The sequence below is a fragment of the Sphaeramia orbicularis genome, chromosome 8, assembly GCF_902148855.1.
Source record: "Sphaeramia orbicularis chromosome 8, fSphaOr1.1, whole genome shotgun sequence".
Classification (NCBI taxonomy): domain Eukaryota; kingdom Metazoa; phylum Chordata; class Actinopteri; order Kurtiformes; family Apogonidae; genus Sphaeramia; species Sphaeramia orbicularis.
The window spans coordinates 53,840,105-53,855,977 of NC_043964.1; the positions used below are offsets into that span (position 1 = coordinate 53,840,105).

General features: G+C 35.7%; 1 protein-coding gene across 1 annotated transcript in view; it reads right to left on the reverse strand.

Moving 5' to 3' along the window:
- Nucleotides 1-279: 279 nt before the first annotated feature.
- LOC115423528 (calcium-regulated heat-stable protein 1-like) overlaps nt 280-15,873 on the reverse strand; it is a 63,113-nt gene continuing 47,519 nt past the window's right edge. The window contains exons 2-5 of the mRNA XM_030140384.1: nt 14,394-14,519; nt 12,040-12,148; nt 9,477-9,599; nt 280-965 (exon numbers count right to left, since the gene is read on the reverse strand). Of these exons, the coding sequence (XP_029996244.1) occupies nt 803-965; nt 9,477-9,599; nt 12,040-12,148; nt 14,394-14,487 (489 nt within the window). The 5' untranslated portion in view covers nt 14,488-14,519 and the 3' untranslated portion in view covers nt 280-802. The remainder of the gene's footprint in view (nt 966-9,476; nt 9,600-12,039; nt 12,149-14,393; nt 14,520-15,873) is intronic.

Consider the following 15,873-nt stretch of genomic DNA (forward strand, 5'->3'; position numbering starts at 1 on the left):
CAGCTATAGGCTAATACGCTCACATATTAACAGCTCTAGGCTAATACGCACACATATTAACAGCTATAGGCTAATACGCTCACATATTAACAGCTCTAGGCTAATACGCACACATATTAACAGCTCTAGGCTAATACGCACACATATTAACAGCTAAAGGCTAATACGCACACATATCTGCCTAATGTACATGAATATTTGGACACCTTCCTTACTCCATACCACTTGAGCTGACCTGAATGTAACACACAGAGGAAAACAAACACACCACCCACTTTGGCAGCTGTTGAAAATGCTTTAATTCATTCACAGAAACACCCAAACATGATCAAACAGGCAACAGATGGTCGATTTGTGGGAGTAGGCACAAAAGAGCTGTAAGTGCTCTGAGTGGCAGTAGGTACATACACACACACACACACACACACACACACACACAAACACACCTCCTGAAAAATCAACCCCTGGTGCTGAAACAGTGGGAGTGTTCCTCAACATCAGCCTCAGGAGGTGATGCTAAAAGGCTGCAGAGTTACAGTGAGATTAAGAAATGTCCACTTCATCAGGAATCAGATCATGTTTCCAATTTAAACATCCCAGAAAAAACCTAGTATTAGGACTGTGGACTCATAAACATCATGTCTATCTGCTGGGTGAGCCCTTCCACGTTTACACATGTGTCAAATATGATGATATCATTCACATATTTTTCTACTGCCCATTCAGCCCGTCCAATCCCTCCCACAGACACATCAGTGACCCCGCCCCCGGCCCCACCCCCGCGTGCTGAGGCTGGGCCCGTTCAGCTGCTGATGACGTGTCCTGACCAGGTCTCGTGTTTGGTCCCTGGGTTCAGGTGGGTGATGGTCACCTCCACAGCCTGGACCTTCTCATGTTTGGGGGGGATGGAGCAGATCTTATAGCTGACCTCGTCCCCCTCCACTGGGACGTACTCGCCCTCGATGCTGCAGAAAAAACACACAATTATTATTATTATTATTATTATTATTATTATTATTATTATTATTATTATTATTATTATTATTATTATTACCATCATTATTATCACTATTATTATTATTATTATTATTATTATTACCATCATTATTATCACTATTATTATTATTATTATTATTATTATTATTACCATCATTATTATTATCATTATTATCATTACCATCATTATCATTATTATCACTTTTATCATTATTATCACTATTCTTCTTCTTCTTCTTCTTATTATTATTATTACTACTACCATCATTATCATTACCATCATTATCATTATTATCACTATTATTATTATTATTATTATTATTATTACCACCACCATCATTATCATTATTATCATCATTATCATTACCATCATTATCATTTTTATCACTTTCATCATTATTATCACTATTATCATTATTATTATTACCATCATGATAATTATTTTCATTATTAAATAAGTAAGTAAATTTTATTTATAGAGCACATTTCACAGACAGAGTCACAAAGTGCTTTATCAAATCAAATCAAATTTACAGAAACCCAACAGAATCCTCCAGGATTTATTATCACTATTATTATTATTATTATTATTATTATTATTATTATTATTACCTCCACTAAGGAGGTTATGTTTTTGCCAGGGTTTGTTTGTCTGTTTGTCTGTTTGTCTGTCCGTTAGTGTGCAACATAACTCAAAAAGTTATGGACAGATTTGGATGAAATTTTCAGGGTTTGTTGGAAATGGGATAAGGAAGAAATGATTAAATTTTGGTGGTGATCGGGGGTGGGGGGGCCCACGGGGGGGGGGGGGGGGGGGGGGGGGGGCACTGATCAGCCTTGGCGGAGGTCTGCGCTCTCCGAGTGCTTCTAGTTATTATTGTTATTATTATTACCACCATTATCATTATTATCACTATTATCATTATTATTACTATCATTATCATTATTATCACTATTATCATCATTATTATCATCATCATTATTATTATTGTCACTATTATTATTATTATTATTATTATTATTATTATTATTATTATCATTATTATTACCACATCATCATTATTATCACTATTATTATTATTACCATCATTATTATTACTATCATTATCATTATTATCACTATTATCACTATTATCATCATTATTATTATCATCATCATTATTATTATTGTCACTATTATTATTATTATTATTATTATTATTATTCATCCATCCATCCATTATCTTCCGCTTATCCGGGGCCGGGTCACGGGGGATTTATTATTATTATTATTATAATTATTATAATTATTTTCTTTCCTTTTTGTCTAGGAATCTTCTATTTAATCTAATCAAATCAAATCTTACGGAAGCGAACTGTATTCACACAAAAAAATAAATTCAGCTCCGTTTTTCTGAATTAACAAGATACTGTTTTCTGAAAAACTTTAAATGGGGCTCTGTTCATCTGTGTCAGTGGGACAGTGGTGTCTGATCCAGGCAGGAGCTCCTTCTACCTGCACTGCTGAAAACCCTTCAGAGGAGCATGAAGTTGGTTCCGTTCTCGTAACTGGTTCCGTTTACGGATCATGGAACTAGTTTCATTTACAGAACTCAGAACCAAGCTGTGCTCCGACCTCCAAGCCCCGCTTCGCGCACGTATCAAGCCCTCCAAGCGCACCGGGGAATTCAGATAAACACAGCAAATTTTTTTTTTTTTTTTTGTCGGAAAACAGTTTCTCGTTAATTCAGAAAAACAGAGCCAAATTTTTTAAACTTATTTTTTCTTGTCATTATGAGACAATTATCTAGTTAATTCAGAAAAACAGAGCCGAATTTATTTTTTTGTGTGAATGCAATACGCTTCCGTATAATAAATCTAATCTAATCTAAATAATTGGAGTGGTCTGGTAACTACACATGCTCTATTTTTATTTTACTTTCAGCTCAGTCTGTGGTTTATCTGATTATTATTCTATTATATTTTAATATTATTCTACTGTTTCACCATGCACACATTTGGAAATAGAGTCTATAAATAAACTGTGTGGGTGTGTGTGTGTGTTGCGTTTAACTACTATTAACCACTATTATCCGTATCATGCATTCTACACGCACTTAGAAAACATACAATGAGAAGGAAAATAAATGCTTTCATGACATCCATTTGGAATTATCACTAGATGGAGGTGAGAATAATGACCAAATATGTCTAAGAATACCACATGACACTGAGGGGTAAATGTACTTAGTGCCATTAAAAACACACGGCTCAGAAAAACATGTATATTTGTAGATATATTAAATTAACTGGTTTATGGTTCCCTTCAGATTGAAGAGGGAAGCACTGGTCATTACAGGATGAACTGTGGACAAATCGTGCTGAACTGAACAGGTTCATTCAGTCACTGAAAACTGGTACTCAGAAACTGAAAGTGTTGACTGTTAAGTGTTTTTAATGGCGCTAAGTCTATATACTGTCAGTAATAATTAAAAAAAAAAAAAAAATAGACAAAGGGGTACGACCTGTCTCCATTTACAATGAGTTTGTCGGGGGGGTTTTTTGTGTAAAACTGTGATTTATTTGATTAATTTGGATGTTTATTCACATAAAGTTTCATAATAACCCAGTTTTAATTAAGTGGAATACACACTTTTTTTTTTGGCCATTCCAGTTGAACAGAACATAAAAACACAACACTAACTGATAATAATGAGCACCATTTTGTCCTTATTTGGTCATGAGAAAATTGGAAACAGTAGCACGACCTGCAAGTGATGATTGGCTACATGGCAACGGGAACGACTCTCAAAAGCAGCATAAGAGAAAATGAGTGTGTGTGTGTGTGTACTGCTGACGTCTATGTGTTTTAAAGCTTGTGGGTGAAAACAAAGGCACGGTGGTGAAGGTCATCAGATATTTGGTGGTCCTCCTACACACTCCTACTGCTGCTGCCGTCCCTCGTACACACACCGCCGCCGTTTGATGTCAACGATTAAACCCAAAGGGGACCCTACTCACACACCTGATCAGACAATGAGTGAAAACACTTACTCCTTTAAATCCATGGAGACGAAAACTGTGTGTGTGTGTGTGTGTGTGTGTGTGTGTATGAGCTCACACTACACATACACACACTCATCTTCCATTTTCATATAAACTCAGTCAACTCACTGATGATTTATAATTTAAAGCAGTGTTTTTCAACCTTGGGGTCGAGACCAAGGTTCTAATAGTTTTGGATTTTTCATTATAGTTTAGTTTTGTTTAGTTTTGACTTTTTTTCTCTAATTCAGTTAGTTTTAATTCATTTTTAGAGCAGGTTTGCTCGTTTTTATTAGTTTTCATTATTTTCTAAATGCTTAGTTTTAGTTTAGTTTTAGTATTAATTCTAGTTTTGTTGTATCTTTTCTCTTCTTCTCTGTCGTCGTATTCAAATAAATCCCAGACAGGACTCTGCTGCTTTAGTCTCCATGTTTCCAGGAAGAGTGGGGACCAGAAGACGACTGGAAACCACAAGTGACGGACCGTTAAATATCATATGGTGCCAGCAGCTAAAATCGCTACAGCAAAATAAATCGCTTTCGTATCAATCCGACACTGACAAAGACAAAAATGAAGGGAATTTTATCCATAATTTTTATACGTTTTAGTTAGTTTTCTAAACACACAATACAGTTTCAGTTAGTTATCTTTTTTTTTTCTTTTAATTACAGTTTTTATTTATTTTAGTTAACAAAAATGTTTTTTCAATTCTAGTTTTTGTCATTTTGTTAGTTTTCGCTGACGATAATAACCTTGATTCCAACGCATTAAATGTCGGTAGCAGCACTTTGTTCCAGTCAGACTAATGACAACGACAATAAAGCACATTTACAAAAGGAACTAAAAACTGGAATGGGATTACTAAGGACTAGTATTGGTACTCGGTATCGGCAAGTACTCAAATGTAAGTACTCGTACTCAGCCTGGAAAACGGTGGGATCGGTGCATCCCTGGTAAAAACAGTCACTTTCACACAAGAATATGCTCAACCGACAGGGAGCTAAACGTTACACAAATAAAATATTGCAAATCAAAAGTTCTAGTTTTTGTCATTTCATTAGTTTTCGTTAACGATAACCATTGGTCACGACCCGACGTGGGGTTGCCTGGAATTCAAATGTGGTCACCTGAAATTTCTAGTAATTAATAAAAATAAAAATAAAAAACCTTACTAATAAAAAACTATATATTGAGTTGACAGAGCAGATCCCAATCCATATCAGACAAACCGTGGTTGTGAAACTGCAGCACTGTGGTTCTGTTTATCTGTCAAATGTTCATTGTGGTCGATTTCAGATGCTGCAGCTCTTTCATAATTCATAGCAAGGTTATTATCGTTAACGAAAACGAACGAAATGACGAAAACTAAAATTGAAAAGACATTTTTGTTAACTGAAATAAATAACTCATATTAAAAGAAAAAAAACGATAACTCACTGAAACTGTATTGTGTGCTTACAAAACTAACTACAATGTATAAAAATTATGGATAAAATTCCCTCAGTTTTTGTCTTTGTCAATGTGGATATAGGATAGAACATGTGAAAATTTCGTTTAAGATCAGCGGTATAACAGTGGTATAGAAGTCGGGAGGACAACGGTGTAAGTATAGAAAGTTTCAGTTTCATTTTCACGTAAATGACATTGTGTATGGATCGCACCCGCCCCCCCAACCTGCTACAGTGAATTTATCCATGGTATTGTACATATGTTTGTGTCTGTGCTCAGTCAGAGCTGCAATAACCCCACCCCCAAATAAAGCATCCAGGGAAACCTCACTTATTTCTTTGAATAGGATGGCGAAGAAGAGGAAAATATATGAAAAAACTTAAGCTAATACTAAAACTAAACTAAAACTAAGCATTCAGAAAAAACGACAACTAATAAAACTAGCAAACCTGCTCTAAAAACTAATTAAAACTAACTGAATTAGAGAAAAAAAAGTCAAAACTAAATAAAACTAAACTATAATTAAAAATCCAAAACTATTATAACCTTGATTTATAGTTTCATTTCTTGTTTGTTCAGTATTAATTGTCCTCCTTGTAAATCACAGCTGGACTGACTGGACAGATCCTGACCAAGGAAAATAAAATTCTCCCTTTGTGCAGTAATCTACACCTGGATTTACTGCCTCCATCCACAATAATATACATTAGATAGACTAAATGTTAATGTCTAAAATTAACGTTTATTTGCAACATAGTATAAAACTATTACATGATCAAAAACAAATAAATTATAGCGAAAAAAAGTCTGTTTTGAATGTCTGGGGTCGCCAGAAATTTGTGACGTTAAAGTGGGGTCATGAGTAAAAAATAGTTGGAACCACTGAATTAAAGTATACATGTGTCATCGTTGCATGTTGGAAAGACTAGTTAGCCCTTTAACTCTTCATCAGGCAAGTGACTATGTTTGGTCATTTTGGCAAAGCATGTAGTTTTTTTATTAAACTATACAGAGACTCAGATTTAACAGACATGTTGAAGCTGTAAATAGTAAATATGAGTGATTTTTTTTGTCAGTTTATGACCTTATCACAGTTGATTTATTGCATGTGTTTCCTTTTTACCAAGTGCTGATAGGATGTTTTATGGCAAGAGGAGGGAGACTGTTGTCACGGCAACTGACAAGGAGGTAAATTACTATGTCCAATAACACACTAATGCCGCGTTTCCACTTCGTGGAACCGGCTCGACTCGGCTCAGCTCGGGTACCAGGTCCAGGACAGTTTCCATTACAGGATACTACCTACTTTACAGTACCTGGTCATCATAGTGATGTGGCGCATTACTTCTGTGTCGTCTGCTCAGAGTTGCTGATAAACTCGCTTGTTTCATGTTGTCTCTTCAAGCCCATGCTGAATTTTAACATCTGAACCTCCTCGACAAACCACGGTGTAGTTTTACAGGCTGTCATCATGTGGATTCACCTACCACTACATTTACTGTAAACTTCCGCATCTGTTTTTTGTAAAATGGCGGGTCACAGAGACGACTCTCTAACTAATCAGTGGTCTGCAGTGTTTACACGTCACATTTTAGTATCTGGTCCCCAGTCCTGGAACCTCGGCGGAGATGATACCAAAAAACTAGTCCCAGGTACCAGATTCCAGGTCCTTTTTTAAAAATGTAAGAGTTGAGTCGAGTCGAGCCGATATCACATAGTGGAAACGCGGCATAAGACTGAAACTTTAAACTTCAGAGTATTTCAATGAGTGCCCTTTCAAGGGTTAAAGCAGTGATATTTGTCTTTTTTAAATGTTATTCTTCCTTTTCCCTCATTTCCCTGTGGTCTCCATAAACTGTAAATGCTCTGCTTGGCTCTGAATTCTTCATTCATTCAACTCCACAGCTCCATCTTCAACCCTATTTCTGAGTAATGACACCAGAAAGGTGGTTTGGAGCGCTGGCCCTTTAAATGCACATGAGCCATTTCAGGCCCCGCCCCCTCTTGTTGTCAGCTGTGCTGCTCTGTCCCGTTCAACCGACAACTGAACATTTGAGGTGCTGGGCTCCAAGTTTGGACATATTTTCAGTCTGGACTACAACGCTGATGACGACAAACAATTATGGAGAAATACTGGAGAAATGTTGGTCTGAAGTCTGGACCTGATATGAGCAAAAGTGGAGACGGAACTGGTTATAAAACATAACAAATTAAGCAGGAATTCAAACAGGTTGTACAAATCCTACAGATTTTTGTCCAAATGAATCTAAATATAGTTTTGCAGCAGTTGGAGGGTTCAAATTCAAACTGTACGAACTATTAGGGTCCAAATACACAAATAAATGAAGCACAGACTAAGAAAAGTGGGTTTAGACAAATATGTGCCCTTTAAGAACACCCATTAGAACAGGCCGCCTTGATTTATTTATGTTGTTTTTGCAATGAAAGTGTCAGATAATGTCTTTTTCACCAATTCTTTTGCACTTTTTTCAGGAAGAACTAAACCTTTAATATCTGTCCATTACTTATCATTATATGTAATAAATGCTTCAAACAGGGTGTTATAGTTAAGAATTGACTTTTTAAAAATCAGATTTACTATGAAAAACAACTGTAAATGTTGATAATGAAACTTTATGGGACTATAGAAATAAGCTTTCAACTCTTTTCCATGTGTTTGAACTTGTTAGTGTATCTAGATGACTGTTTCCGTGTTGTTCTTGTTCTTTTTGGTTCTTTGGTGTCATTTGGATCCTGTGTGATAGTCAGTGAGAGCCCCTCATTTCACTGACAAAAACATCCATCATCTGACTCAAATACGCACACTGCATCTGTGTATGCCCCGGATAGATCTGCATATAGATTTATATATATACACTGCAAAAAAAACAAAACAAAAACAAAAAACAGTAATATTCCAGCAGCAGGGGTGCCAAAAAAATATTGTAAAATAACAGAAAATAACCATCTCATAAAAATACGGTAATTTTCCATAATTAAAATACAGTGGCTACAAATGTAGTTTACCACCACCAGAGGGAGAATGTGAGAGTGAATGAATAATGGATCAATAATGTAAAGCGCTTTGGGTGTCTAGAAAAGCACTATATAAATATCCATTATTATTATTATTATTATTACAGTTTTTTTGCCCTAACTTTACATGAGATTTTGCATTTTTTTTTTTTTGACTTTTTAATGTTTAATAAAGAATATTTTCGTGTATTAAAACAATCACATTGCCTACATATACATATATATAAAATTTTCAATGAGACTAAGTTGTACAATCCACTGATAAAAACTGTTTATCAGTGCTTATACATGTTATACATTCACAAAAATACATTTATTCAACATTTTTGTTGTAATTACACAAGATATTTGTCATTTAACAAACAAGTCTTGTTAAACTTGCAGAATAAACACTTCTTTTACGGTTAATTGTCTGTAATTTTATCTCATTTTATTTTTTTTTTACAGTATTAAACTTGAACAGTTTAATCTCATAAATAGAAAAGAAATATTTGTGAAATTATGATACATTTGCAAATGTATTTTTAACTGTATTTCTGTGAAAAAAGAAAAAAAATCTTTTAAAAAATGGAAATTTTATGGTTATTCACAGTTACAGTTTTTTTGTGTTATTTTACATTTGACATGTAAAATCACAGTCTGTTTTTGTCATTTCATTGATATTTTCCTGTATCGTAAAAATACAGGAAAAATCTGTAAAATAAACAGTGAAAGTTCTGTTAAATTACAGATTTTTTTTTACAGTGTATATAAAATATACAGACATTTATAAAATATTTACAGAGAAATTAAGATTATCAATGAACAAGACAAACCGGAAAATACAGATAAAAACTGGTGGAAAAAAAGGTGAAAAAACAGTGAAACTCGACAAAAATACAAAAAACACACAACCCCCCCCCCCCCCCCCCCCCCCCACACACACACACACACACACACACACACTAATAAGCACATGACCACACACTTACTCAGAGATGTGGACAAAGATGTCGCTGCCTCCATCCGATGGTGTGATGAAGCCGTGGCCTTTGGAGCGGGAGAAATATTTACACACGCCAGTAAACAGAGGACCCTCCGACGCACGAGCAGTCCTGTCCACGGAGACGGAGACGGGGACAACACCCACCAAGAGAAGAAACAGAGAAATGAGTAACAAGACAATTCAAGTCCAACACAACACTTACACAGCCACCACTGAAATACTGCATTACACTGCATTACATTTAATAGAGTTTTCACACTGATATTCTACAGTCTGATACAAACCACCACCAGTAGGACCAGAACAGAAGACAATAAAAGCACTTTATGATCAGAAATAATGTCATATCATGTGTATTATTATACATTGTAAACATAATTATTTTATAATGTTGTTACATCATTGTATAATGTATCCTACTATATAATACACGTTCTGTGTCCCATCGATGTTGCAGCACAGGAGGGCGTTTGTACGGGTTTTCCTCAGCCTTCACAGACCCGTCGCCGCCAAACTCACCAAATGAATAGAAACATTACCTGACTATCTACTAGGCACAATTTTATGTCCATATTCAAATGTTGTGAGGTATGCTGGGAGATTTTAGCCTCTCTCTACTTTGAATTCTTCATTCCTGCCGCCATACTCCATTTTCAGAGGTGATTCTGCTGCTGTTCTTAAAATTTCTGCTGGTAGCATACGATGCTACAATGTGAAGGCTGCAGTTCACTACCGCTGGATGAATGTAATCATGTTTGACAGGACAAACAAATACATGCTCTTCCCTTCATGCCTCACATGTTGGCTCCAATTATTAGCTGCACAATGCAGGATTAAATGGTAGTTTACAAATGGACTGTGGTGGCAGACAAGTTCTACTTATGCTATCGTACAATGGCACCACGGGTACAATTCCACTAGTGTATATAATGTGCATTATATTATATGATCATGAATAATGAACTACGATATACAATGTATATCATGTATATATGCTTGGACAGGGTTTACTTTTGATATATGTCATATTTTGAAGTTATTTTGTGGAGCTGGAAAGGGAGTATGTAAGTTACACTGCATCCTCCTCCTTTTCAAATATGTTTTTTTTCTCCTCTCTTTCTGAGCTTTTCTTTGCTGCTTTTGGTTTTAAATTCAAAACAAACAGACAAAACTGCCATAAAGTGTTTGCTGGAGGCCTTTGACAGAGAACTTTGGCCGATATTTTCAGACTTCATAATCTGATACCAGTCGTTTTTCTGCAAAACGGTTGCGGTCAAAAATTTTGAAAATCATGACCTTGAGTTTGACCTTTAAAGGTCAATAAAACCTGTACCAAATGAAAGACCATATCTGACTTCCTAAAAGTTGATAATACAAAGTTAGTCGATGTTCGTCTTAGTTTTCAAGATAGAAGCCGTTTTATGAATATGTAAATTAGGCGCTTGAGCCCTGGTCACTTTAGATGCCAATAAGTCAAAATCTATTTACGCATGTGACAAATGATACAGGTAATGGATAGAGGGTTGAATTTACAATAATTTAGCATTAGTCTGAAATCGCTACAAACAGAACGGATGTCATTAATGACAGACAAATATTACATATGTTACCATAGCAACCTGAAGTCACGCAACCTAGAGTTGCAAAATTTGTCATATGAGAATGGACTTGAACACAGATGTTTCAGGTTAAATTTAGGTTTGATCAGATGAATACTGGTGATATTACAACCATTAGGAATGTCTTAAAACTGAGTTTACTGCCCCCTGATATTTACCCCGGGCGCTAACGAGGGTGTGGCCCCTATGACATCATGATGCAGACTATTGGTTGCAGAATAGAAAAATGCATGTGTTGGTTTGAAGTCGATACGATGAATTTAACAGAAATTATGGAGAAATAACCATTTGTTGAACTTTGGCTGATATCTGAGCCAAAGTTGAACTTTTCCTGATACTGGAAAAAAAAAAAACTAATCAGGTCAACTAGAGAATATGGACAATCAATTGGACATGGATTGATATCAATAATGCTTGAAATGTGACCGCTAGAGTACAGACAGACAGACAGACATCATATTGATTAAGGGTTAGGGTTAGGTTAAGTTTAGCTGAAAAGTCTAAAATCAGCCTCTAATTTATTAATAAAATGACATATGTACCAACTCATTGTGTGTGAGAAGAATAATTCACCAATGGACACATTCATTGTTATTATATAATCATATTAACTGACTACTGTGGTTCCAGGAAGTGCATGGTTGGAATACTCCAAAAGTCCAGCCCTTTCCACTGGGACCTATAAGACTAACACCCCCCCCCCCCCCTGTGTTTACTTTTTACCAAGTGCTATTCAGATGTTTTATGGCAAAAGGAGGGAGACTGTTGTCACGGCAACCGACAAGGAGGTAGATGACGGTGTATATTAACACACCAAGGTTGACATTTTGAATTTCAGAGTATTTCAATGGGAATGGGTGCCTGATAAAGGGTTAACTCTATTTATTGCCTTTCTGCTCATCTTGAATGTTCGGTGGGTGTGGTGCTTACGCTGAGCAGGTCCTGTTCCTGCGGGTGGGCAGGGGGCTGGGGATGAGGTAGCCTCTCATAGGGGAGGGGGAGCGCTCTCTGTGTCTGCACGCCGGAGGCCGGAGGGACTCTGATGGGACATCAGGACAAAGGGCACAAACTCATCATTAGTTCTCCTTAGAAACTCATCATTTAGTAACAAGAAAAAAAACAGGACCAAGGGTCGGCATATTTAAAGACATTAATTGACATTCATTTGACCTTTCACTCAAGGTCAAAGGTCATGCACTGAATGAAAGCCCAACTGTGACTTTCCTATCTATTGCCAATAGTAATTATATCATTAGTTGCTTTTCCATTGGACATCTGTGCAAAACTTTACCCATATTTACTAAATGTCAAAAAAACAGAAGTGCGTAATGTCAGTTTTTCCATTAAATCACAAATGCGAGGATTTGTTTATTTATCATCACAAGATGACACGAGAAGTCATTCCATAAACATGGTGACGAACATAAATATGGTGTTGATTTACAGATATATTCATTATTATTATATATTACCCCTCTATCTCCTACTAAATTAAAAAATTATTGGGTTTCCTGGTGTATCCACACGTATCACACCATGTTTCTTTTAAAACTCTTCTTCTTCTCGTTATAACGTCCGTCAACATCAGTTTTATTATTCATGAGACTCTAGTTGCGGAAAAAGGTCTTTCCATTGCAGTTTTGTATGATACACCAGTTTAACTACGCCCAAAAAAGCACCTCTTGCCAGCGCAAAAAGTTTCCATCGAAAAACCAGAGTTTCGGCGAAATTGTCGTTTTTCCATTAAGTACATTTTTATGCACAAGTTATACTCACATAATTATAGGGTCAATGAAAAAGCGACTAATACCTTCAACTGTTCCAAAGTTATAGCACTTTGAAATGTGTCTCATAATGAACCAATGGGGATTTTTTAAATTTCAAAAAGTCATCAAAAATTCAAAAATTAATATTTCTCAATTCAATCACTTGGTAGGCCTGGGCCCAAGGACCCTTTGCAATGAGTTTCAATTGATAGTGGTTAACAGTTTTGGAGAAGAAGTTTCTGTGAAAAATTGTTTATGGATGGATGAACGACAACTGATACTAATACTCCATCGCACCATTGGACTAAAAACGGTTTTACTCCTGAAAACAAATTGGGGTTGTGTGGTGCACTGACTGTTAGACAATATCCCACTAAAACAGGATTTATTTAACCCTTAACCCTCCTCACATTTACTACCAAAACAGGTGGAATAACAGAAAAAGACAAATAGAGGAATTGAAGTCTGACAGGTTTGGACTAAATAAGACACTAGAATGGACATCAACAAGAGATTTAGGATGTTGAACATCAACTGAGAACTGGAACAAACTGAACAACAACAAGGATTTGAATTTGGGCCCAGTAGTTTTAGTTTTGGGCTCTTTTTGTTCTCTAAATCAGTCCAGCTGCTTTTTGACACCTGGTTGAATTCCAAAAAATAGTTACATGGTTGAAAAAAAAAAAAAAGGACAAAAATAAGCAACGAAATGAACAAAAACAGCCAAAGTGATCAAAGAAATAACAAATATGAATAATAAACCAACAATGTAATACATAACACGTACAAAATAAGACACAAACTGAACAAAATTGAAGAAAAAAAAAAAAATTAAAAGATGAAATCTAGGAAAATAAACAAAATAAGCAACTAAATGAACAAAAACAAATAAAATATTTACAAAACAACAAATAACATAAAAATATGCAAAAAATGGACTAAAATTAAGTAAAAAAAAAAAAAAAGAAAACGAATAAAATAAGCAAGAAATATTTAAATTTGGTTCCAGTAGTTTTAATTTTGGCTCTTTTTTTCTTAATCAGTCCAGCTGCTTTTTGACACCTGTTTAACTCCATGGACGAAACACAGTAAAAAAAAAAAAAGGAAAATCACTTCAACCCTGGAAACAACAGAAAAAAAAACACAAGAAAAAAGGTGTAAAAAAAAAAAAAAAAAAAAGCCCAAACCGTCTACTTTTATAGTGAGTCAGTCTCACTCACTGCTCTGTGTTTGACCCCCCCTTCCACAGGTGGTGGGGGGTGAACTGAGCATGCTCAGATGTCTATGAAAAGAACAAAGTCTATTCTATCAGCATGATTGGAATAATTTTCCTATTGACTAAGCAGTTGAATTTATATGAATATTTAAATTAAATCACACCTTCAGAAGGCTCACCACAGACATGTCAGGGGTTAAAGGGTTAACCTAGTTTTAGATCCATGAGATGGGCTCAGTTAAAGGTTAGAACTATCAGCTTTTGGTTCATATCCTGTATGTGTATCCTAGATGTGCATTTACCTGTTGACAAAGGGGCAGAACTTGGCGATCCTGGAGTTTTCAGAGGAGGGGTCATAGGTCGTGACCCTTGGATAGGCGTGGCCTCAGAGGACATGATGAAGGAGGGACAGGGAGGTTTGAAAGCACCTGAAGAAGAGCACAGAAGGTTCACCAACACATGTGGGTTTGTGTGCTACTGGGATCATCTCCAGTACTAAAGCACAACCCCCCACCCCCACCCCCCATGCCCCCGAAAAAACACTGAATCAGTGGCCTGCTGGGTGCATTGTGACAACCCATATCACCATGGCAACACCAATTTGAGGACAGAGCGGTGACACTGCAACCAAACAGAGAAAAACAACAGTCCACTCACCCCGGACTGAGACTTACATCATCGACAATGACCTCAGCAGCTTTAACATCCAATGAAACAGAAAAATACCCATTAGGTCCGGGAATATTGTTGAAAGAGAGAAACGGACGAAGGGAAAAGAAGGATGTGAACCAAACTGAATGAAAGGAAACAGTAACAAAGGGACCAGGAGAGAGGACAGAAGAAGACAGACTGGTTTACCAAACTGGTCTGGACGTTTTCAAAGTCAGCTTGACTGTCGGTTTTTCCATATGTGCATCACATACAGAAAACTGACATTACAAATAGGGGTGTAAGAAAATATCGGATCAGCAATATATCGCAATATTTGATTTCACAATACTGTGTCGACATTAAAAAGTACTGTATCGATATTTTTAGGTATTTATTCAAATGCAGATATTGTGGAGGTTCTTTTTTGGTTTTCTTATTTGTTATTATTTACTTACTACTTATTTATTTTTATTAAATAATGTTAGTTCCTTTGTTGGGATTGCACAAAAATAATGTTCTGATGTTAGTTCTGAACTAATAGAATATGAACATTTGAACAGGATCTGAAACTGTAATAGTTTGAAGACAGGAACATTTTGGGATATAACATTAGATCCTGTTCTGATCAAATAAAAGTGTCTTTAGTATTTGTGCAGATTTCTGATGTAATTCAATTCATCAAGGAAATAATCATTAGAAAAAGAAAAACAAAAAATTGCCTTTTTAACAGTATTATGATATATTGTGATATATCGTATTGTGATCCTAGTGTTGTGATTTGTATCGTATCGCCAGATTCTTGCCGATACACAGCCTTAGTTACAAAACTCTAAGACCCCATGGTAGAAAAATGAACATAATAGAAAAATACAAAGAAAATGAAAAACATTTTTTTCTATTTTTACAAGGTCTAACAATACAACTATAAACAATAATTAAATTGCTACATATAACAATATATAATGACTATATATAGTAATTTCACATAATTTTTTATATACATTTGTTTTATTTTGTGCTAGAATTTTTAAATCATGAAGTACTTATTTAAAAAAAAAAAAAAAAAGAAGAAAAAAAAAAGAGAATAGAGGGTTTGCACATAGGTCACTTCTCCCCCAGGCCACGCCCCTC